Here is a 24731-nt window from a genome sequence, read left to right on the forward strand (position 1 = left end):
AATCAGCGTTTAGAGGACATGGTTTATTAGTTTTTTTTCAGCATTAGCATGTAACTCACAACTGGAGTCACATGTGCAAAACTCTAACTACAGTCTGCACTACCAACAGCCACCTGAGCTAAACAGTTCACATCACCTGCAAAACTCATTCCAAGCAACATAACATGGCTTAAAACAGGCTCAGTGCAGCCAAACACTGTGCATAAGCCTCAGTGAGAGAACACACACTGTTACTCAGAACACACTGAGTAAAAACACCAGCAACACCAATACAGAAAATACTAACTTTTCATCTTTACAGTTTGAACAATTTCAGTGACTTCATACAAAGTAATATTTTCTTCAAAGAAAAGAGTGACATTCTTTCACATGATTTATTACATTTTTTTTAGAACATAATTCTTTAAGGTAAATGAAAATTAGCAGTTTGCTTCAATAGTCTGTAGTAATTAACGGAATTACAATAATGAGGAAAAAAAGGTAGAAACTAAAAGTACGTAATGTAATTCAAACAAATAACAAACAAATAAGGATTGGGTCTTCTGGAGCTGGTTGTTTGCTGGTGGGTTCAATGATGGCCGGTTCTTCCAGGACTGGTGATGTTTCTTCTGCAGCCGGTTCCACCTTTCTCTTCTGTGTCATTGACAACAGACTGCTCTTCTTTTGGTGGACCAGCGAGAGCTTCTTCCATCGTAGCAGGGTCCTCTTCTGGGACTATTTGGACTGGACCCCCTGCAGCATCTTCTTTTGGTGCTTCTGGGGAAACTACGGGGATTGATTCTTCTACAACTTGTTCTCTCAGCTCCTTCTATACTTCAGTTGGACACAAAGGGGCAAAGTCAACCAGATCTTCTGGGGCTGGCACTTGTGATGCCGTTTGTTCTGCAGCAGGTTCAACTGTACCTCCACAACAACCCATAATGACAAAGTGAAAACTTTTGCAAATCTGTTAAAAATAAAGAACGAAAACATAACATGTACATAAATATTCACAGCCTTTGCTCAATACTTTGTTGAAGCACCTTTGGCAGCAATTACAGCCTCAAGTATTCTTGGGTATGATTCCACAAGCGTGGCACACCTATTTCTGGGCAGTTTCTCTCAGTCTTCTTTGCAGAACCTCTTGAGTTCCATCAGGTTGGATGGAGAGCGTTCACAGAGTTGTCCCGAAGCCACTCCTTTGTTATCTTGGCTGTGTGCTTCGGGTCGTTGTCCTGTTGGAAGATGAACCGTCGCCCCAGTCTGAGGTCCAGAGCGCTTTGGAGCATGTTTTCATTGAGGAGGTCTCTGTACATTGCTGCATTTATCGTTCCCTCAATCCTGACTAGTCTCCCAATTCCTCCCGCTGAAAAACATCCCCAAAGCATGATGCTGCCACCACCATGCAGGAATAATAGGGATTGATGCTGCTGAAACGTGGTCCTCTGGAGATGCATTCTGCATGGAGACAGCAGTTTCTTCTGTCGCATTGTCCTCTGGAATGATTATGACTAGTGATTCTGGAGCTGTATTCTCCGCATAATGTTTACTGTCAAAAGCAACAGCCGGGGCCATGTTGTCCGTAGCTTTCTCTGGAGATGACTCCACGAAGGCAGCTTGTTCAAACACAGTTTCATCTTCTGAAGATTCATGGTGGGCTCCAGCCGAAGGCTCCTGGAAGGAAATGTAGGCGGACAGAAATGTAGAAATAAATATGTGATACAGACAGAAAAATTAATAAATGAAGAAATAAATGTAGAAATAAATATATGATCTGTATTTGTTTATGACTGGTTTGATCAATTCTTGTTCAATTTATTGATACATTTATTTATTTATTGATGCATTTATTTATTCATATATTTATTTTTACAGTTATTCATTTATCGACGCATTTATTTATTTATTCCTGTATTTATTTATACATTTATTTATACTTAGGTCATTTTTTGTCCTCCATACCATAGGACTACTTCGGTCCGCAACTGGTTTACAGTTCACCCACTCTTCGCTGTACTCAACCTCCCTGCATACCCTCCATTCTTGAATCTGTTAGGGATTTAAGCCAGAAGTGCACCCCTAGTCATAGAATTTATAGTACGTGTAATAATGTTTAGTGTTAGAATTATAGTTTGTGTGATGTTAGATATTAGTTATTACATTAACATGTTAGATGAAGTGAATACAATTTGAATCAAACACAGTTTATAGTCATTTAAATCGTATAAACACTCTACACATTAACATTCTGTTACAATGTGATGTTAAAACCTGGGGATGGATGCTAATTGCCGTCCTTTATGGATTTCTCCCAATTTTATCCCCATAGAGGTTTTTTTGGGAGTTTTTTCTCCTGTCAGGTAGTGAATGAACAACTTAATGTAAGGCAGCCAACTGGGGCAAATGTCTTGAGAATTGAACCACATGGACTGTTTTAGATCTTATGATGAAGTGTGATGAACGGTGATCATTAATGATGCGTTGTAATTAAGGTGTACTAGTTATAAGATGAAGACAAACTATGTATGCTTTGTTAAATTCACTCATTGAGGCATAAAGCCAACTGTATCTACATTGAATGCATTGGAATGTGAGGGACAGATAGGACAGAGAGGTTTCAGGTTACAGCTGCAGCTTCACACCTCAACGTGAAGGGGACAATACAGGAGGGTGTGACGACTCGAAGAGACGGTGAAGATTAACTTCCTGTTTTATTTTTGTAACCACGGCACTTCCTGTATCTAGTTTCCCCCCACAGCTGAGTTTAGTTTGCAATCACCCCCACCTGTATTTAAGCCTCAGTTCCCCACTTGTCTGTGTCAGGTTATCTTTTGTGTTTCCTAGAGGTGTATGTTTGTAGTTAGAAGTCCCCAGTGCTGTTTTTGGTAAACTTGTTTTTTTAATTCGTTGCCAGGCTCTCTTCCTTTTTTTGTTTCTTCTAGAGCGTGTGGATTCCGCCTTTGCCTGTGCACCCTTTTGTCTTGCATTAGTTTATTTTTCTAGTAAAGGATTTCAAACCTGCAAAGAACCTTCTGTGCCTTATTGCTCTGCACCTGAGTCGAAGTCCTGACCCCTCACAGGAGGGGACACTCTGAAGAAGAAGCCAATGACATTCAAATGCACCAAAGAAGACACACCTCAAGAGTTTTCAAAGGACCAAAGCGGGGAAAGGACTGTTAGAATTTTCCTGCAGCCGCTTTGATAAGTCACTTTAGACTTGCTCAGAGGATTCTCTATTTCGCGAAATATTTTACTGTTCGCTTTGTATTTCACTTTGTAATTGTATTCCTTATAACGTTATTTAAATAACGTTATACGTTATTTATTAAGTTATTAAATACTTTTTGATTTTTGAATTTAAGCAAGCTGACTCTTTTGATTCTATGTTTCCGGCCGGGACGAGAACAAAGGAGTGAGGCCTCCCTCGAGAGCTTTCCGAAACCCTAACAAATCCAATTGAAGAGGTCTTCTCTGCCTGGCGCTGGAAGGTCTCTGACCTCCTCCCCATCAACGCATTGCCCTTTTACAGGCAATGGAGGAGGCATGTGGGAATATTGACCAGGCATCATCCATCCATCCATCCATCCATTGTCAAACCGCTTATCCTGCACACAGGGTCGTGGGGGGGCTGGAGTCCATCCCAGCCAACTTCGGGCGATAGACAGGGTACACCCTGGATTGGTCGCCAGCCAATCGCAGGGCAACACAGAGACACACACCCATTCACACTCACATTCACACAACTACGGGCAATTTAAAGTCCCCAATTAACCTGATCCCCAGAGCATGTCTTTGGACTGTGGGAGGAAGCCGGAGAACCCGGAGAGAACCCACGCAGACACGGGGAGAACATGCAGACTCCACACAGAAAGGCCACTGGGCAGAATCGAACCCAGGACCTTCTTGCTGTGAGGCGACAGTGCTAACCACCACGCCACCGTGCCGCCCTACCAGGCATCATGTCAGGGCTAACATATTGTCCCCGGTGCCTTGGACTAGAGGACATAGCATGTGATGTAGAGGAAATTTTGTGGCCAGACCCAGAGAGACGACTCAATGTAGACAGATTTTTTCATTTTTCTTCTCAGTGAAATTACTGGGAAAAAAACTCTTGTGTTTGTTTTGATATGTGTAAATAAACACCAATACTTGACGTTTGGATTCCTGTATGTTTGCAGAACTATGACAAAAGTATGACCTCAAACTGATGTAGCCTACCTTGTGCAGATAGAAAGCAAAAGCCAGATTTGTGCTTCCTTCGTGCCATCAGTGTGTAGTTGGTGCATTGTGTGCTTATTAATGTGATGGTTTGTGTTAACCGTTTGATACATTCACACCAGGTTTGCGGTTTTACATGGTCCTCCAATGAAGGATTTTCTTTGTTTCGTAGCGCATATGTCCTCATTTCTGTCAGCCCGTGTGCATATGTGTGATATCCAGTCGCCATACAGGAGCAGCAGCAGGGATTATGGCTCAGAGGTCAATTGCCTGTGTGTGTTTTCCAGGAAGTCTCTCTACCCAGAAGCATTTAGCTGTGCAGGTCTGCTGCTTTCATACCTTCTGGAAAGACGGATGATGTGAACAAGTTTTCCTGGAAACACGGTTGAGAGATGACTGGCGGCTTTCAGGTTGCTATCTTTGTACAACGGAACGGATGGTTTGGCTGATGATGAACGTTGACTTTGTGAAGGCATACTGATTTCTGACATGTCACAGTACATTTAATTTCCAGGAAAATGAATTATATGCAATTATCGGCATGACAAGAAACAAACACTGTCAGAAGGATAAGTGGTCACAGCATGATGGACGAGATGTTTATAATAAAGTGTTTGGCCTACAGTCCAAAATAATGACTCATATGACCCGAAGTGCACGAGCTAAGTGAATATCTATATTTCACAGTGGTGCAGAATAGTGTTCTGTGTGTGTGTGCGCGAGTATACAGTGGCAGCTGCAAAACACACAAAGGTAACTTGAACATTCCCGGAAGTACGGCTACTTGCCTTCAGCATAAAACACTACATAATCCGAATTAGAAAACGGCATGATAGGTGGGATTTGGCTTCTTGTTTTCATTGTTCTCCATATACAGATTTTTTTTTTACAAATTAACAAGGAAAACATAAAAAGATCAAAACAGGACAACACAACAAAACAAGTAAACAGCTGTAAGTATAAACATGTAGGAAGAACAACAGGCGATGGAGGAAACAATCATTCTAAAATCTGATAAATTGGTGCATTTGTTAAATCCAACATGATAAAGGAAGTTACAAAACAATTAAACTAATGCTATTTCAGCTATTTTGTTCGTCATTACTGAATAAAGAAGTCCAATGATCAAAACGTGTTGGGTTATATTGGAGGGGATAGAATGAGAACATTTACTAGATCATAAATCATTCCTCGCAGCAGGGCAAAGTTGGGCTTTTAACTCTTGTTTCATCCGCTTTTTTTAAGGCACGAATGTTGAGCTTTTCCCCTCACTACGTCCCCCTTCGGAGCGGCGTCATCACACTTTATTGTGAAAGCGGTACCAGAAGTGGCGTGTGCGCTGACACGTTGTGAGTCCGTGTGCGCGTGTTTTGACAGAGCGCAGCAGCTCGTCTGTCAGCGCTGAAACGCAAAAACCTTTCTTGGAAACTGATTCCTGGAACTTCCGTCAGCCCGAACTGAACTGAGCTGTTTTCTGTGCGCAGTTCAGTGAACAAACAGCTTCTCTCCCTGCAGACCTGCGCCGATATTTCATTCTCATTCGACTACAACACATTGCAGCGAGGAATCTTTTCTTTTTATTGAGACTATTCGGCTGTGATGATGAAGAATTGTTTACTGTGAGAATCTGTTGGATTATTGGACTGTTTTTTTTTCAACCGTTAACTGAACTCGTCGCGCTCCATGATTGTATTTCATTTGAGGTAAAAATAATTTTAAACTCTTTTCAAAATGTTTTATTCTAAAAATACAGGCCTGGAGTTTATCAATTTGTTACTTTAAATGGTGTGTCGTGTGTGTTTGGCTATTTCCATTTTTTTTTCTACTAACTAATTCTAATTATTTTTGATCTAGTGAAGTTGTTTAGTCATACTAGTCAAGTAAGCTACATTAACTCAAGAACTGTGAGTACATCATTTGATTATTAATATATCTTTTTTTGTGCATATTTGTGTTACATTATTTAGAGGGAAACATTGTACTTAGTAGATGTATTTAATTACTAAAGTTAGTGGTTGTTTTGCAGATTTAGAGTAGTTATACAAAATATAATTAACAAATACATAATGATATATTGTTATAGATAAAATTAACATTTTAAATATCCCTCGGTGAAATTCAAAAGCTACCCAGCATAAAGCAATCACAACATGACCCACCTTTACCGGCTGGGACATTAAAGTGGAGTGCTCGCTAATGTTCTGAAATATGCTATCCTGCAATTATCCTGCCATTATTTTTATGTTTTCTACCTTGAAGCTAATACTTTGACATTTTTAATGCACAACGTGTCATTGAGTATCTTCACACTGGATTATCGCTACTTTTAGAAGGACCAGAGTCCGTCTTCCAGGTCTGGTGGTCGTCAGGTTTTAGGCTTTTTAGCTCATATGTCAATTACAACTGTTTTCGACTTTTACTTGAGAGAGCAAAATATTCCAATATAAACTTGGACAAATACATTTGTTTAATACCAAATATGCAATCACATATATCAACAGGGCTGCTGTCAGTCAGAAATGGTTGCTCGAGCATTGACCATTTTCCATCACAATGAACAAGGAGCTTCATGCCGCCCCCATCCCTTTCCTCCACCCAATGACCAAGCAGAGGACCTCCGCTGCATCACCACGACTTTCCAGTATCTACAGACTTCAGGTAGACCCGCATTCTCGCTGACGTAGAATTCAGCTTTGCCTCATTGATAGGAAAAATATGACGGCTTTGAGAGCATTAAATATGAGATCAATTATTTCATATTGTAAATATTTGCACAGGGGTTTTACTACAGCGGGTGGTATTGTGAAATCGATTGAAGAATCAAACCTAACCCCACCTCTAGTAACACCATCCATACGGCTGCATTCACCAGAGCTACATCCACGTAGAAGTAAACTAATATCCAAACCAACTGTCTGATCGTAGGCTGGTACTGGCACTCTATCTCAGCGAGTGAGGCCCGGGAAGCACTCTTCCAACAGTCTGAAGGCACGTTTCTGGTACGGGATAGCAGTCACCCTCAGTACATGCTGGCCCTGTCAGTGAAGACCCGTTGCGGACCCACCAGTATACGCATAAACTACAGCAGGGGCTCCTTCTGGCTGGACTCCATTTCCCCCAGCCTGCCTCGTCTGCAGTCCTTCCCGGATGTGGTCAGCCTCATACAGCACTACAAGGCCTCAGGCCACTCGCCGCGGGACCCGGCGTCTGATGGCATCCACCCCCAGACAAAGCCTGAAGCGGCCAAGGACAGCGTGGTGCCTCTAAAGCTGTCGCATCCCCTGCACAAACCAGAGGCCTTCCCTTCTCTGCAGCACGTGACGCGCCTCACCATCAACAGACACGCACACTGCCCAGACCAGCTGCCCCTCCCAAAGACTCTGCTGCGCTACCTGCAGGAGTACCCTTTCACCATATGAAGGCGTCTGTCCCTCAGGCGCAGGACACAGAGACAGGGACGTGGGTCAGTGACCACACGCCGTGAATCTGGGACAGTTTGACACCCACAAGCAACAGTGGGAGCATGTTAAAATGAATGAGCTCAGTCTCACTGCATTGATACTGTCAAAAACATGATTATGAGTATTAGTTACATGGGTGTTTCTATGTTTTAGACCAGCGGTCCCAATTGTTTAGAGCACAGCACTAATAAAATAGTGAAGACATAGCTGGTTGCTTTGTTGTAACTGAGATCTCATTCAAAATAAGTTAGATTTTTGTCTGTTTTCTTTGCATTGGAACTCAGTATGTGGGCCTGGAGGTTTGCAAAGTAATGTATATTTACTCTTCATGAAATCAATGGAACTGATGAACTGCAGCAAAGTCAACAGTGATACACTGGGTACAATGAATGAATGAATGTCTGCACACTGTTATTATTATTAGACAATGATTAGTTCTGCAAGAACCTCCTCCTGCCAACAGTGATCTCATGTAACATTCTTTGGGCAATATTACGGTCATCACAAAATCTCTTAAACGTCAATGTTACCTTTTTTTGTGAACAGACATGCCATGATACATCATATGTTGTTTTTTGTACACAAATTATTTGTTTCCAAATGATGTTCCCTGTTATGATTTTTCTTCTTCCTACACGTTTTTATTTTATTGAACATCGTGAAATCTAATTGCAGTATAATTAAGATTAAGAAACAGTTGAGAGTACAAGTTGTCACTGATTCTATGAGTTCATAACTGACTCTACTTGACAAGCAGATTGGAGAAGCAGAGGTGTATGACAAGCAATTTTAAAAGACATTAGATAGAAAAGATAAGTGTGTATCTTATTTTATGTCCAGAATCCTCTTCCATAAGAAAATGTCTTATCTGTCTAATTATTTAAGGACATTTGTTTACTATCTATTTTTTTCTCAGAAGAGGATTAATGGCCTGTGAATTTGGGAATAAACCTTGGTAATTTGTTACAAAAGTTTTCTAAAAGTGTATCTTTTTCCCTGTTGAAAGACTGCAACCGTCAACATCCAGATGAATGTGAGGTATTAGTACCGTTTTCACGGAAACACGCCTGAGTTGGTTTCCACGAGGTCGAACTGAGCAGGACTGAGAAAGCCTCTTATCAGGATTACAGAAAGAGCGGCAGTTATTAATACACTTCCCCACCAACGGAGAACAGACTCTCTATCTGTCTCTCAACGTATCAGTGTGCGTTTTGCTACATCAAAACACAATCTTAAATTGAATTCAAGAAAGCAAATCGATATTTCTGACCGGCAGTCCGTATCCACCTGGTCTGGCAGAACAACAGACTGTAGTTCATGTAAAAGCATCAATACAATGATATAAAGTATTGTGTACTTAAAGTATTAAATGTGCAAATCATTATAATATAAACACATATAATGTTTAATTTGAATAGAATTATAGATGGGTTAATGTGTTAACAGAATTGTAATGTACCTGACGTGGAGCTAGTTTTAACCTCTTTATATAATGCGGTAACAACTGGAATCACTCTGTGCTCAGGTGATTATTGACATCTGGATCTGGATCGCTAAACATTTTGTGCAGCCGCTTTCCTTTAAGTGTACAATCATGTTGACCGTGAACTAAATCTTTTGATTTATGCAGTTCCCTCTTAACTTACTTATACCCAGTTACATATATTTAGATAATTATACCTATGCATATATTTTACAATGATTGCCTCTCTTATGATACCAAAATTGTATAAATATATCATATATTTTCTATTAATCCGGTCATGTCTTTTTCGAGCAGGGGCTTAAACAAGAGGCCTGAGGTATATGAAGGTTTTATGGATACTACACAATGCCTGGCCATCGTGTTGTTGTTCTGTTTTGTTGTTTTCGACTAAATAAATCCAACTTAATGTGTCAGTAATATATCAATGCAAACTCAATTTATAATATAAACGAAAACGTATGAATATAAACACTACATTATTAATAAAACAGTAATGTACAACATGTACACGGTATATTGTGTATGTTTGTACAATAGTGTATTGTTATCCTCTCCCCACCCCCTCACTTCCCTCCTGTTAATCCACCCGCAGCAGCGCAGTCGGAGGCCAACAAAGCACTACTTGGAAATCAATTGGATAGATTTTAAAACCAAACACTCGGTAAGCATGCTATCTCTGCCAGCGACGTTGAGTAGAAGTGCCTTGTCCGTATGATTTGATGTTAATAACATCGTTGTGAATATATTGTGAACCTATATTTTCATCCGATATTCTGCTGACGCTAGCCAGACAGCTAACGGACCGACAAAGTTGCCGTGACTTCCGTTATGCTAAGCTAAACCCGGGTAGCTAGCTAGCTAGCCTCACCGGTTTGTGATTTAAGGGGAATATAGAGGATTGGCTGGTAGTTATTGTGGAAACCCGAGCACTGTTGGCATGTTTGGTGTATGATATAATAAATATAGCGCTTGTATCCGGTTCTACCGTTCTAATAAAACCGCGAAGGCGTAAAGTGAGTGCGCTGTCCGGCTAACGGCAGCTAGCTGCTCAGCTACGGCAGATCAACCAGGGCTGTTGTAAACAGAACCTCGCTAACCGAAATCCAAGTCCGCACACACCGCTGCCTTTCACAATGTACCGCTACGAGCTAGCAAGACGTACACTTCACGCCTGTTTGGTCAAAGTTCCAATGTGGGGGTGCGGGGCAGATTTCTCAATCTTGATCCCGGGGCGGGTCACCGACGCCGGGCCGGAAATGTATGGCCGTGGAAGAGAGTTCCTTATGTGACTAAACATTTCCAGCCTGGAGAAACGTGAAGCGCTTCGGCTCTGGACTCTCTGCGCGTGTTCCATGTACGTAGACCAGTGCGTCGTAGTGTCGTTACCACACGGAGTTAAACTGTTAGCCCCCGGGTGGCGTGTTTCGGACGGGCCGGGCGGTGTGTTAAAACTCAGCTGAAGTTCCTCGCGGGCTTCGCGGTGGAAGTTGCGTAACTTCATTCCTGAGTGCGATCAAATGGGGCAGATGGCAGATGGCCTCCTCACCTTCTCACCTCCTTAACCCCCGTTGTTGCCTGCAGCTATGGCAGCAATCAGGAAAAAGCTGGTGATAGTGGGAGACGGAGCCTGCGGGAAGACCTGTCTGCTCATCGTGTTCAGTAAGGACCAGTTCCCGGAGGTCTACGTGCCCACGGTCTTTGAGAACTACGTCGCTGACATTGAAGTCGACAGCAAACAGGTACGAAGGATCTTCGTTTGTCTCACATTCAAAATCAGCATTCTGTAATAATGATAATGTAACAGCAAAGTGCTGGTTGTATTCACTTTCCACTAACTCAACAACGGTCTCTAGATATCTTGAATATTACACAAAATACTCTGACATAACGTCTACTTAATTCATATTCCATTTTATTTACCTTAAAGTTCACTTGTTGAATATTTATTATTATCTCTGTGTAACAGTGCATATGAATACTTTTTATTCAGTTCACTCCTTTATCTGAATTCCACAATGCAAAAATGAGTAGTTAATTCAGCTATTACCTGTGTAGTAATACAAATAAATATAACCTGTAGGACTATTCTATTTTGTGTAATGAATGCTAAAAGATTTTGCTAGCGCCAACAATATAGATTAAAAGGATTTTAGCAAAGTCAAATCCAGCCATTGACTGGCGACCAGTCCAGTGTACCCGATGTTAGCTGGGATAGACTCTGCCCCCCTCGACCCTTTAAGGATGAGCGGTATAGAAAATGACTCAATCTGTTAAAAACATCTTTATAAACAGTGACTGTATCAAGAAAAGCTGTTTTCATGTAAAGGGGTTTATAAGATTAGCAGTGTAATATAGCAGTATTTTATTTGCAGGATATTGGTTTGTATTACATCCGTGTAGCATCATATCTACAGACCTTTAGCTTCAGGTGGTTGATCACTTTCTAACCCTTACGACAGGTCGAGTTGGCACTCTGGGATACAGCAGGCCAAGAAGACTACGACAGACTGCGTCCTCTCTCCTACCCAGACACTGATGTTATCCTTATGTGCTTCTCCATCGACAGCCCCGACAGTCTTGGTAAGTTGAAGCTGACAATGTTAATATTTGTGGTACAATTTAACGTATTTCTACATGTAAACATCACGTAAATGCCCGCAAATGTTTTGCAATAGGATCATTTACACAGTAAACACAGTTCAGATGTAGTTTGCGTCGTATTATATTTAGGAGGGAAGGAGACGGAACATCCTACGATCCAACACACTTAACTAAAGATTCCTCACTTTACAAAATTGGCAACCTGTAGTTGTGTCAGACTGATGTTGTTCTTTGTCCCCTCCTTTTAGAGAACATCCCTGAGAAGTGGACTCCTGAAGTGAAACACTTCTGTCCTAATGTTCCCATCATACTTGTGGGAAATAAAAAAGACCTGCGTAACGATGAGCACACCCGGAGGGAGCTTGCCAAAATGAAGCAGGTAAAACCGTTTATAACAAACAGTCTGACAGTCGTGAATCCCTGTTTGCTAAAACGTACCCTGACTTTTCCCTAAAAGGAACCCGTGAAACCAGAGGACGGACGGGACATGGCTAACAGGATCAGTGCCTTTGGATACATGGAATGCTCTGCAAAAACAAAGGATGGCGTGAGGGAAGTGTTCGAGATGGCCACCAGGGCCGCACTACAGGCCAGGCGGGGAAAGAAGAGCAATAAATGTGCCCTACTGTAAACGGGGGCATGAGGACTGCTTCCTACAGGGGGACAGAAGGAGGAGCATTAGGTCAAACCTGCCCCCACACACCCACACAAAAGACTGTTCTCTCCAGTTTTTACTAAAGATGTAATGCTTTTACCTTTTTTTGTCTTAAGCAAAAGTAGTCTGTCAGTATTCAATTGAGGTTATGGAAAATTCTTTTTTTGTACTTTGACATGAGTAAATTTGCCATAATGAAACCTCCTTTATCAACATGTACTATGTAATCAAAGAGGTCGGCGAGGGGACCAGTTGAGTGTGTCATACCTGCCAACTACAGTTAAGTGCTGAAGCCTTGTCTGCTGATCTGAGGAATGTTTCCGCAGCCTACGAGGGTGAAGTACCTGTACGCTGTGACCCATAGTCTTTTAATTATTTCAACAGACCGAAGCACACAGTCAAATTTTGTTTGTGTGCTTCCTATAAAAATCCAATGTGCATTATGATCACTTGCACAATGAGACTGGAAACTCATTTTGTTAAAAAGCAAATGGAAACTTAGTGTTTTGTGTAATAAATTACTTTGTAAGAATCTTGATAATTTGCATCACTTACTTGCTAAACTTGGAATGAAACTTAACTCAGTGAGTTATACAGTTAGGCTTGGATACAGAATAAAGATTTTCTTCAAGAGTTTGGACAAAATGTTTGAGGGTAAAACTTTTTCAACTTCACACATGCGAGTCGTGGTCAGTGTCCTGATCAGCCTACAGTTGTATTTTAGATTAATCCAATTTATGAATGTAGCCGGACTTGGGCGATATTTACTTTTTTAAGTTCAATAATTATTTTAATTACTTTGGTTCATAAAAAGCTTCGATAAAAAGATATTTACCAAGCTTAATATCGTCCGTCTCCCCCCATTAAGCCCAAACTGAGGCTCAACTTGTCGGCAATGGTTTATTTAACATGCGTATAAAACAATACAGAGTGCACATTCTGTTCTTTGGCATTTCTTTCAAACAAAGCTCTAACATCCTTCAGTTTGGAAACCTTCAATAAATATAAATCACTTCTCAGTATAATACATTTGAACAGCACGTCAAACTAAAGCTAGTGGAAATGTCTTTAACATAACTACACTTTCATTCCCATTGAACGTCTGTTTTACCCACTGAAGCCTGTTTGATCTATAACACAGCTGTGGGGGGGGGAGCAGCATTTCTCCAACTAACAGCTGCAACCAGACTGATGAGTGTCGTTGTGACGCTCATCAGTCTCAAAGTCAGTCGTTTTTCTTGGCTGGAAGTTGCGACCTGGCGAGAAACATCGGTAGCAGAGCAAGCGCCCCCAGAGCCGCGGCCAATAACGGTCGGTAAAAAAGCCAACCTGCGCCGATGGTGAGGAGGGACAGAGAGCAGGACACACACAGGGCGAAGACCTTCAGCCCCACAGACACAAGCTCTCTGAGAACGGGGACCCAATCCACTGTGGGCACACAACAGAATTCAGAACCAGAGCTGCAGGGAAAGACACCGACGCATGACACTGGATGTGCAGCAACAGTGAGTGAGTGTTTGTTTGTTTGTTTACCCAGTGTGTAGATGATACGCATGGTCAGCTGAATACTGAGGAACATCAGGGCCCAGCCTGCAGCCCTGAGTGCCCATGTCTTCATGCTGTTGTACTGCAGCTCTTTCATAAAAACATCCTACAGAACACAATACGACTGCATCAGTTAGAGGCAAAAAGCAAGACGAAGGAATGTAACCAGACACATAAGGGCATGGATGTTTAAACACTTCTCCCCCGCTCGCACCATAACAAAATCAAATAGACAAAAAACAATGGCAGAGACTAAATTAAATTCAGCCTGACCTCTGCAGAGAGCTCCTCCAGGTACAGGATCTCCAGAGTGTCTCCTGATTTGGTTCTAAAAGGAATCAGCTGCTCTTCTCTCTGCATGGCCACTACGCTGACCTGAACAACAGTGGACCGTTATCACATTGCACAACATCAACAAACTAAGACAGCATGTGCACTGCAGAAACAAATAGTTTCAAATATATGGCTGGTTGATTATTTAGTGGGCAGAAAATGTATCAATTATTGTTAAATAGTCCTCTGTAATGATGGTGGAAGTGGCTTCTCAAACATGAGTAAATATAACTTTTCTTTATCATATGTGACATAGCTGATGCATACAAAATGCTAATTTTGTAATTTATCCGACTCATAATAGTATATTGCTTTAGCAGAGTGTTTGATTACAGTAAATCAACAATATTTGACATTTTAAAGAGGTAATAAAAGTGTTCACAATAATTGTTGGTTAGGGCCATGGTTTCGTCATCCACCATCATCCCATTTTTACTGACATTAAAATAAGTGCTGTAAGTAACTGATTAGACTGTTTTTGATTTACAATTTACTTACAAATTGTTTGTCAGGAGAGTTCTCAAAGCCCAACGAGGTTGTATCCATTTTCTTACGGAATTTGTCTAATTTAATGTTTATTAACTGGTCCATCCCCTTTATCAAATACTTTGATTTGATAAACACATAGTTGAAGTGCATTCAGTAAATACTTTTAACTCAATGACCCACTGATTTGTCAACGTGAGCGTGATGAATGTTGTAACCGGTCATTTGTTGCACTCACAGTTTGGGCCCGGCCGAGCGGAGACGTCTCTGCACTCAGTCCAGCAAAGGAGAATCTTACACGAACATCCCCAACCTTATGAAAAAAAAAAACAGCCAGATACTAAATAATATACAATACTGCACTAATTTAGTATTAGTACACAACTAGAACCCACAACGTAATGCATACGGAAAGTTGACATTGTAACGCTCACCTCTGGCCTGCGTGGGTATTGAGTGTGATAAAAATAATCAGCATCAATGCTGAGATAAGGAGCCAAGTGAAAGGGAGGAAAATCCCTTAGACTCAGTGTCTGGAAGTTATTAATCTGCTCCACGAGGCCTGAGAATGAAGAGTGGATTGAGTCTAGTTACACAATACAGTGTCCATATAGGTTCTGGATGTGTTGATGTCAGTAAAGATACCTTTAGACAGACTGAAAGGTCCAACTCCGACCTCAGGAGCCACGACTGTGACACTTTCAACTGCCATGGCACTACGGTTTAAAGACAAACTACAGATTAACTAGACACGAAAAAGCGTAAAAAACAAAACATATTTCTAATGCCACAGATTATAAGGAGATCGTTTTAAAACATTTGAATACCTTGGGTTCTGGTGACCAATTTCTTCATCAAAATGACGACTGTTGACCAGCTCGGATTTCCACTCTGTGTCTAAATAAAAGGAATCATAGAGCTTCAATTCAGATTCGCTCATCTAGTGTGAAGCACACCATGTTGTTACCAACTCACTGTAGGAGTACGTTGTCTCGGTTTTGGTCTCCCCGTTCTCTTTGTAGTCCCTGAAATGAGTCACAGGGTAACAACCTTACCTCGGGGTGTATAACGCTTTATATAACTAGTTACATTTTGTACACATGGCTGCGCCCTTTTCTAAATATGCACACTTACTTGCTCTCCCGGTACTCCACCCACTGATACATCTCTACCTGCCTCCTCAGCTTCACTGCCTGCACTGCAATTCCGTAGTTGGGGTCGTGGAGGGGCTACACAGACACGGGAGCAGATGATTCATTAACTGAAGTCAAATTTACTGCAGCATTGATCTAATTTAGGTACAAAACAAATCACAGGTGATTGCTGTTACGCTTGTTTAAATCAACTGTGTCCCTCGCTCTGCGGAAGGCCAACATCCATCAGGTTTGACCGACATAACTTTGTAAAACAACTAAACTATCACCGTGTGGTTGGAGGGAGAGAATAGATTGCCAGACATTACAATCTACCTGTGAGGTGTGCAGCTGTGACGACAGGTGAACTAAGCGGTTGTTGTTCTGCAGGTCGAGGCTGGGAAAAGGCCCCAACGACACAACCTGAGAGAGACCCTCATTCAGGGAGGAGGCCGTTTGCAGAGCCCGTCCCTGAGATCAGAAAGAGTTGCAGAGAGTGAAGTCTAATGTCACATCGCGACACAACAAAACAGCTTTCATGCAGCCTTTGCCCAACCGCGTGAGGATTTCTCACCTCGTTAGTAAAAAGAACATAGATCGAGAGGAAAAACAGTCCGACACCAGTGACAGTTCCTCCTGCGGTTTCACCCAAGCGCTCCAGGAATCCAGGGCTGGACTGAGCAGACACACGCTTGTGTTGATTTGGGGCTGAAAGCTGAGACAATAATGCAAGAAAGACTATGGTTAGATGACAACAACTGCCACGGCGCAAAATCCAGCAGAAAGATGGAAGCAAATATTTGAGGAGGAGTTGAACTTTAATCGTGAGCGCTGTAGCCCCTCGAACTTCAAATGACTAATGTCTCATGTGAATTATGATGCGATTAATTAAAAGTGGATAGTAATATAAGAACTTGTCATCTCTACGTTACATTACTCCAGGACAGCTTTTCAGACGTCCTATAAACAATGAATGAGGCCTCCTTCTTTGCACATTAGATATATTGATCCAACTAACTTGGTACTGAAATACTCCCACGTTAAGGTCACTACCAACGTTAGCTAGGTTTGGGAAATTTCTCTAATACTACCAGGATACAACTAGTCCCCTTAACTAGTCACCGTGTGTCCGTCACATGTCACAGGAATGAACCACAGACACACCTCTTCTGTTGTGTGATCATCAGCACGATGTGACCAAGTAACACTTGTGAAATGACATTTTAAGGCTCAAGCTAGACGTCGACCCAACTGGGGTCAAAACGTTACCTCGCCATTAACGTTAATGCTAAAGCTAGCTAGCATTGTTAGTCAAATTAACGTTGATTAATTAACAGCTTTAGCGTACTTTCAACCATGAGGTTAACTGGGTGGGGTGGGAGCGGTAGTTAAGACGTCAAGGCTAATTACAGGAACAGTTCGGTTGACGTTAATGTCTATCCCGTCTAACAAAGTCACTTTCACAGAACTTACGGTCGGTGCTGAAGACATATCCCTGACTTGTTTAACGCCGCGGTCAAATCTCAGTTTTAGGTAACTAACTTTAAGTTAAAGTTGGAGCTTTTTCAAAGATGACCAGCGAAACCTCCTCGGTACAGAATGCACTTTCATTTATACCCGGCGTAGACCGAAATTCACCCGGGGGGGGCGGAGTCGGTGTAAAACATCTGCCACCGCGCCGTCTGAGTGTCGCGGCGTCTTAAACAAGCAAGACCGAAAGAATACTTTTTGCGACCTGGACGTCTCCTTCTCAAAGCATCATGGGTAATTGAGTCTTTCTTTGCTCGCCGAGGGGGAGGTTCACGGCGCTGTAATTCTTTCAGAAATTACGTTTGATGGTTTGAGGGAATTTACATTTGTTTTTGTTTTTTTCTTTATTGTTGCTGTTCAAAGTAAATTTATTTTTTTATCCGGGATATAGGCCTTGTTGGAAAGTTTAATAAACATACATCATATGATTTTCGTTATTTGGTCTTGTTGGGCTTGGCGTTACTCATATACACATTCGTCATATTATCGTACCCAGAGATAATACATACAATGTCAAAATGTCAGCCTACTGGTATCTTACTTGAATATTTCCACAGTGTGGTACTGTTGCTCCATCTGCTCGGATAATATTGTAATCTTTACTCCCTTTCACTCGCAGCAATAGATACACATACCTATCACACATTTTTATTTTGATCTTTTATTTATCATGAATTATCAACCTATTTAATTAATCCTGTTTGCATATAAAGTAATTCAAATTAGCTTAAATAATCTAAATACACAGTATTGCATAAGCATCAACAATCTGCCAATATCATATACAGTGTATCAACCTCTTACAGACGATCCCACACACACACACACACAAACACACACACACACACACACATAGCACAGACGTGTCAGTCTTAAGAGGCTTATTGCGAAGAGGAAGACAAAGACATTAGTGTCACTTATTATCTACAGGCTACACGCAGGAAAGGCCCTGGGACTCAGTGAGGCACAAACAGGTTGTTAAGATGGAGGAATATGATATTATTGTGCTCGGAACTGGACTTAAGGTAAGAAAACGTATATTCATTGTAAAGAGCCCACTGAATGAGGGAAAATTGTACTCGTCATTACTGTTAACCTTTCATAGCAAGAATCTAAAGATTTACCGAATTGGCATTTCTTTTATGTCTTAAGTTTGTGCATGAGCAAAATAGTCACATTTGTACTGATCATCCACCTTCTGAGCTCCTGTTGGTATTTAAACATTGTTTAAATACCAACAGGTATTGCACAGTGTGTCACTGACTGTTGCACTCTCGCTCTCTCAGGAATGTGTCCTATCAAGTTTGATGTCTCAAAGTGGCAAAAAGGTTCTTCACATTGACAAGAACGCTGACTCTGGAGGATCCATTTCTCACCTCGAGGAGGTGGGTTCACACAAACACAAACATCGGCCAACATCCTCCGTTCGACAAAACTGCGGCTACTTTTCTCATTTGTCATGTTTCATTTTGTTTTATTTACAGCTGTTCAAGAAGTTTAAGGTTCCAGGACCTGCTAAGTCAATGGAACATGGAAAAGCATGGAACATTGACCTCATCCCCAAATTCTTTCTCGCCAATGGTAAGAGCAAAGTGCATGCGTACGTGTGATTTGTGCGTCATTGTAGTACGAATGAGGGCACTGTAATTTTCTGTATTCTCCTGCTGTGTCTCTGTATTAGGCGAGCTAGTGAAAATCTTGGTGCACACTGAGGTTACTCGATATCTGGACTTCAAAGTTGTTGAAGGCAGCTACGTATACAAAGCAGGCAAAGTGCACAAAGTCCCGAGCTCAGAGGAGGATGCCATGCACGCCTCAGGTGATGAACCTGAAGAACAATTAACGCACACTATTAATCAGAACTCCCTTTAATGGCGTTTTACAAAACATTTCTTTTACAGATCTGATGGGCATGTTTGACAGGAGAAGGTTCAAGAAGCTGTTGCTTTTTGCCCTGAGCTTTGACGTGAGAAACCCTCGGACCTGCCAGGACGTGGATCCTAACAAAATGACCACACGGGATCTTTTCTGCCGCTTCGACCTGGGTCTAGATGTCATGGAGTTCACGGGTCACGCCATAGCGTTACACGGCAGTGACGGGTCAGTGAAGAGAATGATAAAAAAACATTGCTAGGTGATCCTTTGAGTTAAAGCGTTCCTGGTCTGGTTTACTGTCTCCTGGTAACCCTGCAGGTACCTGGACCAGCCATGTGGGGAAACCATCAGACGGATCAAGATGTACTTTGAGTCTGTGTCTCGTGCCAACTCCAGTCCGTACCTCTACCCCGTGTACGGGCTGGGCGAACTACCACAAGGGTTTGCCAGGTCACAACATCGCTCATTAGATTTCTCCCCAAATACTTACAGGACAAAGTTCCAGTTTGTCTTCTCATTGTATTCAGTGAAGTGGAGGAAACATGGTGTGGGGTTCTACATTATGAAACAGATATTTTAGCCTTGTAGATGTTTGCATGGTTTTTACAATTGGCCAACAACAACCTTGAATGTGGAGCATCTCCAAGTTCATATTAGCCGACCTGTGTGTTTCAGACTGAGCGCAGAGTACGGAGGAACACTCCGCTTGAACAGAACAGTGGATGAGCTTGTGATGGACGATGGCAAAATAAAAGCTGTGAAGTCTGAGGGGAAGGCAAGTGGGTGTTGCTTTGGAGCACCGCTAGAACAGTTCAGATGTTTGGAGGAAATGTTCCGTAGCCCAATTGTGCACTGAGTGGTTTACATCTTTTTCTCTGTTAAAACAGCTGTTCCACTGTAAACAGCTCATCTGTGACCCGAGCTACGTCCCCAATCGAGTGAGGAAAGTGGGGCGTGTGATAAGAGTCATCTGTTTATTGAATCATCCAGTTAAAAACACCCACGAGGCTCATTCTTGTCAAATCATCATCCCTCAAACACAACTCAACAGGAAATCTGGTAATCGTTCTTTTTGGTAAAGCGTGAAAAATAAATCACGCATTCACTTACACGTGTGACTCAGATTCTTTATAAATAAGGGATTTCGGTTGAGTTTTGTCGATGGAAACGCTTCCTGTTTTGTCCATGCAGACATCTACATATCTGTAGTGTCCTACGCGCACAACGTGGCTGCAGATGGGATGTACATCGCCACAGTGAGCACGACCGCAGAAACCAGCAACCCAGAGAAAGAAGTTGAGCCCGGGCTGGAGCTTCTCAGGCCCATCATGCAAGAGTTAGTGACACGTTTCGATCTCCAACGTCACGGTTAATTTTGCAATTGCAATCCAAACAACATTTAATTGATGTAATTTTCTGTCACCGCCTGAATCTAGATTTGTTTCCGTCAGCAACATGCTAGTTCCCAATGAAGGCGGACAAAAGAGTCAGGTAATAAGGAGATTTCTGTGCCATCAATGAAATCGAGCACTGGTTCACTGATGTCTCCTCGCTCTTTTGTCTTCATCAGATATTTGTGTCTCGCTCGTATGACGCAACCAACCACTTTGAGGCTGAATGTGAGGACATCAAAGACATGTACCAGCGGATAACAGGAGCTTCGCTTCGCTTCGGAGGATCACAGAGACACCAGTCTCACAACTCTGACGACGAGTGAGAGACTTTCAACACCAGGATCAAATAATTCAACAGCTGGGAGGCCGTAGTCACAATGTGGATGAATACCCCGGCTTTAATGCAGAGGTTGTGTTACGTAGCAGTTTGAGTGAATAGTGACTATACTGTCTAAATGTTTGGGGTCTACATTGTTTTATCCATTTCTCCTTTTTATGAGATTCTATAAACTGTTTTTGGAAACAGTTTATAGAATCTTGGACAATTTGGAAAAACATTTTTCATATTTTCCTTTTAAGTTTAAATCACCTGCATCTGTGATGTTGGTATGAAACAAAGAGACGCTCTTCAAAAACCAGGACAACCTTTTCTGCTACAAATTTGGCTTTTATTATATTTTATTATATTTGTCTAAACAAAAAATCTAATTTGATTGACTTCATCAGCTGAAACTGACAAAAATGATTAACGCTTCATCTAACATTGAAAGCTTCATCTTCAAAGCTTCATTATTAACGTCAATGTTTATAAACAGCATTAACTGGAGCCTGTTTAACTGGAATTGTTTTATTACTTTAAGCACCAATCAGTGCTACAATTTCTCAGCAGTAGCAGGTGAAAGTAATCACACAGCATGCGAACAACAGGGATTTAAATACTTCAGACACTGGCCACAGAGACAGATGATTACGAGATGAATCCCATTGATGTCTAGAGGATTTGTGGATTCTCTTATCCATGGGAGCTTATGTGTGAGAAGGACAAAGCCATTGAATGTTGTCCTGCGCTGTACGTAGCAGCGTGGAGGCGGAGGGTGGACAGACGCACAGAGTAAAGAGGATTATCCAAATGAACGAGTCACCACCAACACCTCGGCTAAAGGCCTGGAACATACTCATACTGAAATACATAAACCACTATTTACTGCACAGACAATCAGTGGCGGCTGGCCAATAGGGGGCGTCGCCCCACCTGGAGCACCTCTGCTTGAGCCCCAAAAAAAGAAAAGATCATACCAAAATATAAAAAAATGACAATATTTGTGTTTTTGAAATATGGAATGTACACGGTAATATTTGTAGAATATGATATATGTGCAAAATATATGCTTTTCCTGCACGTGATACGGCTGTAATACGAACGTCATGTGAAGCACTTAAGCCAATCACTGATTAAATAAATAAAAATATTTGACGTAAAATGTAACCAATCAGCGCTCTTAAATAGACTCGGTCTGGGGCAACGTTGGTTTTGCCCCAAGCTTGCATGTTCTCGTCAAAGCTGCTATCAACAGACGGATGACATTCTAGATGACGTAAAGAGCACAGATCTTAACGCCATTCAATCAGACAATACGACTGACATTATATAAAGTACATATTTATTATTATTTATTACTATTATTACTTGATATATATTAAGTTATACTGAACACCTGGAACATTTTCCACCAGCCATCACTGCAAACATTAGTGATTCACCCTTGTGTTTTTATAAATAATACATATTCTATATACCAGGAAAAGAAATGATGACACTTGAGCTTTTTGTTCCATGTAAAGCTTTTAAATATATATCGCAAAACACAGGATTTCTATACAAGAACAATGTTTACACGGTTTACTGCGTCTCTGAGCCAGCTCACTGCTCAGATCACTGCTTCACAGTAGCTGCTTTGAACATCCTCAACTAAAAAAAAATATATATAGCGATTGTTCAGAGGCGTATGCCACACAGTTTGCTCCTTTGGAAGATTCATGAAGAAGGAGAATAACCATCTCACAGGCATAGGATCATTGAAAAGCTGATCATCTGACCATCTGCAGAAATCAGTCCTGTTCTGGTTGACATAGCAACACTTATTCTTGTACCGCCTCCAGCGCCGTGCTGATGGGCGGAGGGATCAGACCAGCAGCCGCCACCCTTCGCTCACTGGTCAGGAAGTTGAAGGTCGCACATGCGTTCGGCTGCAAAACAGCAGAGATGGAAAAAAGATTCAAAGCAGCTGGAGGAGTTTTAAGCTGTTGCTGGAAGTGTGTCGTGTCATCAATGCTGTCAGGAAGAATATAAGCACTTTTACCGTGTCCTGCACCTCCACCGCGATGCCTTTACGTTTGAGCAGAGCCAGGACTGAGGGTTTAATTCTTTCAACCCGTGAACCTGTGCCCAGCACAAGAATCTCTGTTCAATAAAAAGAAAACGGGTCAAATGACACCAGGACCTTTTTGTTGTTAAATACAACATTATACAAACCTAAATTATTGAAAGAGATTCAGAAAAAAATATGAATAACTGCTATGAACGATTGAATGAATGTAGAGACTTCCATAGAGGACACGCATCGTTTAATCGTTTGATGAATATAAGAATGATGTAAATGATGTGCTATGACCTTCATAGCTGCAAAACCTAATGTAACATAAATGGGGGCATTAGAACAACAAGCACTACACCACCATAAAAACACAGACGGAGTGAAAACCTTCTGGAAGATTACTATTCATCATACTTTGGTATTTGTGTATTAATGTGCTTTTATTTTAATGTTGTTTACCTATTCTTGGTTCTAGCATGTGGAAAAGTGAGACACTTTCTTCTGTGATGTCTTCATGACTTCCAACCTGCAGAGAGAGAGAGAGAGGGAGAGAGAGACGAACACAGATCGGTGTGTATGTTTGAATACAAAGCAGTAAACAACACGCCAAACTCTGAAGGTAGCGTGGACGTAGAGCTCACATTCCACTGGAGGATAGCAGGGGGCAGTACGGCACAGGGCCCGAACACCTTGTTGCCGTCGATGTTGAATCCTCTGGAACTGTAGCTCTGGATCATGACCCCACTGCCCGGCTCCTTCTGCATGACGGACACCGAGGTGCGCTGATACATTTCATCATCGCCAGGACCCAATCTATGTGAGCGGCACAGAAACGGGCTGCAGGTACAGACAGGTTAACTAGTTAGAACCAACGCCAGGTTAAGTACAAAAACAGGTAATTTCTGTTATTTATAGTGAGTACTAATAGGGCAAAGACTGCTTGTGGCATGGAATTTGAGTAATTATGCATTTATTGCACAGCTTAACTCTTGCTATGTGGCCCACTTTCAAAGCCAAAATCCCAATGCCAACCTACTGACAAAAGGAGACTGCCAAAAGCTTTGGGCCAGTTCCTGCAGAAAAGGGGCAGCCAGGAAACACACATTTGTGCTCGTCTAAGGCGCTGCAGCGAATTCTAGTTTCCTACACTTTTGCTGGCAACTCTTAATATCTGAGATGTGATGCGCTGTACTTTCTTGTCAACTTCTGCCTCGCCAGCTTGTTTCTACATCAGCTAAAAAGAGGAGTCCTAAAATTACTGGAACTGAAAACGGAAAGTGTATGATATGCTGTCTGGTGTGAACATCACCAGCATTGCCTCCCTGAAATATGAATTGTATCCCACATGTCACACTCCTGCGACAGTGGAGGTATTTTATGCCTTATTAACGTCCTCGTGTCCACGCAGAGGTGAAGAAAGCCAGAAAGGAATAAGTAAATGATACACAAGCCTACCTCGAGAGAGCGGGACCTGCTCCGGACGAGAAGAGAAACCCGTGCGTTGATCTCTGGAGGAGCAATCTGCTGCACACCACAGCGGCCATACTGACCCAGCGGCGACACAGGAGGGGGACAACGTTCTGTGTAACACCGGACACCTGCTTCCGGTGTCATGTAACCACACACCCGAATATGTTACACTTTTAACATGCATTACGAC

General features: G+C 41.9%; 5 protein-coding genes across 5 annotated transcripts; 3 read left to right on the forward strand and 2 right to left on the reverse strand.

Moving 5' to 3' along the window:
- Positions 1-6697: 6697 nt before the first annotated feature.
- socs8 (suppressor of cytokine signaling 8) lies at positions 6698-8258 on the forward strand (the record flags this gene model as incomplete). The annotated part of the gene is given in 2 exon segments (NM_001267681.1): positions 6698-6855; positions 7123-8258. Coding segments are annotated over 2 exon segments (633 nt in total).
- Positions 8259-9629: 1371 nt separating this feature from the next.
- LOC120835213 (rho-related GTP-binding protein RhoA-B) lies at positions 9630-13045 on the forward strand. Its single transcript, XM_078092035.1, has 5 exons — positions 9630-9805; positions 10726-10883; positions 11604-11724; positions 11994-12124; positions 12203-13045. Exons 2-5 carry the CDS (start codon positions 10728-10730, stop codon positions 12374-12376), a joined length of 582 nt encoding a protein of 193 aa, XP_077948161.1. The 5' UTR covers positions 9630-9805; positions 10726-10727; the 3' UTR covers positions 12377-13045.
- Positions 13046-13286: 241 nt separating this feature from the next.
- On the reverse strand, positions 13287-17649 carry tmem43 (transmembrane protein 43). Its single transcript, XM_040203926.2, has 12 exons — positions 17371-17649; positions 16472-16612; positions 16234-16368; positions 15899-15993; positions 15740-15789; positions 15592-15661; positions 15410-15480; positions 15199-15326; positions 15003-15077; positions 14219-14320; positions 13934-14051; positions 13287-13828 (listed from the first exon to the last, which is right to left on the reverse strand). The coding sequence occupies exons 1-12, from the start codon at positions 17386-17388 to the stop codon at positions 13626-13628; spliced, it is 1206 nt and encodes a 401-aa protein (XP_040059860.1). The 5' UTR covers positions 17389-17649; the 3' UTR covers positions 13287-13625.
- Positions 17650-18231: 582 nt separating this feature from the next.
- On the forward strand, positions 18232-21689 carry LOC120835235 (rab GDP dissociation inhibitor beta). Its single transcript, XM_040203974.2, has 11 exons — positions 18232-18452; positions 18714-18812; positions 18912-19008; positions 19109-19246; positions 19329-19527; positions 19621-19752; positions 19978-20077; positions 20190-20361; positions 20494-20638; positions 20739-20793; positions 20873-21689. Exons 1-11 carry the CDS (start codon positions 18411-18413, stop codon positions 21017-21019), a joined length of 1326 nt encoding a protein of 441 aa, XP_040059908.1. The 5' UTR covers positions 18232-18410; the 3' UTR covers positions 21020-21689.
- An 831-nt stretch (positions 21690-22520) lies between these two features.
- On the reverse strand, positions 22521-24661 carry ndufaf3 (NADH:ubiquinone oxidoreductase complex assembly factor). The gene is made up of 5 exons (XM_040203979.2): positions 24527-24661; positions 23713-23908; positions 23531-23597; positions 23057-23157; positions 22521-22943 (listed from the first exon to the last, which is right to left on the reverse strand). The coding sequence occupies exons 1-5, from the start codon at positions 24613-24615 to the stop codon at positions 22836-22838; spliced, it is 561 nt and encodes a 186-aa protein (XP_040059913.1). The 5' UTR covers positions 24616-24661; the 3' UTR covers positions 22521-22835.
- Between the last annotated feature and the right edge of the window lie 70 nt (positions 24662-24731).

The sequence above is a fragment of the Gasterosteus aculeatus genome, chromosome 17 (genome assembly GCF_964276395.1).
Source record: "Gasterosteus aculeatus chromosome 17, fGasAcu3.hap1.1, whole genome shotgun sequence".
Classification (NCBI taxonomy): Eukaryota; Metazoa; Chordata; class Actinopteri; order Perciformes; family Gasterosteidae; genus Gasterosteus; species Gasterosteus aculeatus.

Bases quoted from the DNA above. Each gene is read 5' to 3' on its own strand.
- LOC120835213 (XM_078092035.1), top strand. From the start codon at position 10,728: ATGGCAGCAATCAGGAAAAAGCTGGTGATAGTGGGAGACGGAGCCTGC. The intron at 10,884-11,603 runs GTACGAAGGATC...CCCTTACGACAG, and splicing joins TTGAAGTCGACAGCAAACAG to GTCGAGTTGGCACTCTGGGA. The intron at 11,725-11,993 runs GTAAGTTGAAGC...CCCTCCTTTTAG, and splicing joins CGACAGCCCCGACAGTCTTG to AGAACATCCCTGAGAAGTGG.
- tmem43 (XM_040203926.2), bottom strand. The intron at 16,369-16,471 runs GTGAGAAATCCT...TTCTGATCTCAG, and splicing joins ATGTTCTTTTTACTAACGAG to GGACGGGCTCTGCAAACGGC. The intron at 15,994-16,233 runs GTAGATTGTAAT...GTGTCTGTGTAG, and splicing joins CACAGCTGCACACCTCACAG to CCCCTCCACGACCCCAACTA.
- LOC120835235 (XM_040203974.2), top strand. From the start codon at position 18,411: ATGGAGGAATATGATATTATTGTGCTCGGAACTGGACTTAAG. The intron at 20,639-20,738 runs GTTAGTGACACG...GCCTGAATCTAG, and splicing joins CTCAGGCCCATCATGCAAGA to ATTTGTTTCCGTCAGCAACA. The intron at 20,794-20,872 runs GTAATAAGGAGA...TGTCTTCATCAG, and splicing joins AAGGCGGACAAAAGAGTCAG to ATATTTGTGTCTCGCTCGTA.
- ndufaf3 (XM_040203979.2), bottom strand. From the start codon at position 24,615: ATGGCCGCTGTGGTGTGCAGCAGATTGCTCCTCCAGAGATCAACGCAC. The intron at 23,598-23,712 runs GTGAGCTCTACG...CTCTCTCTGCAG, and splicing joins CTGCTATCCTCCAGTGGAAT to GTTGGAAGTCATGAAGACAT. The intron at 22,944-23,056 runs GTAAAAGTGCTT...GCTGTTTTGCAG, and splicing joins CGGTGGAGGTGCAGGACACG to CCGAACGCATGTGCGACCTT.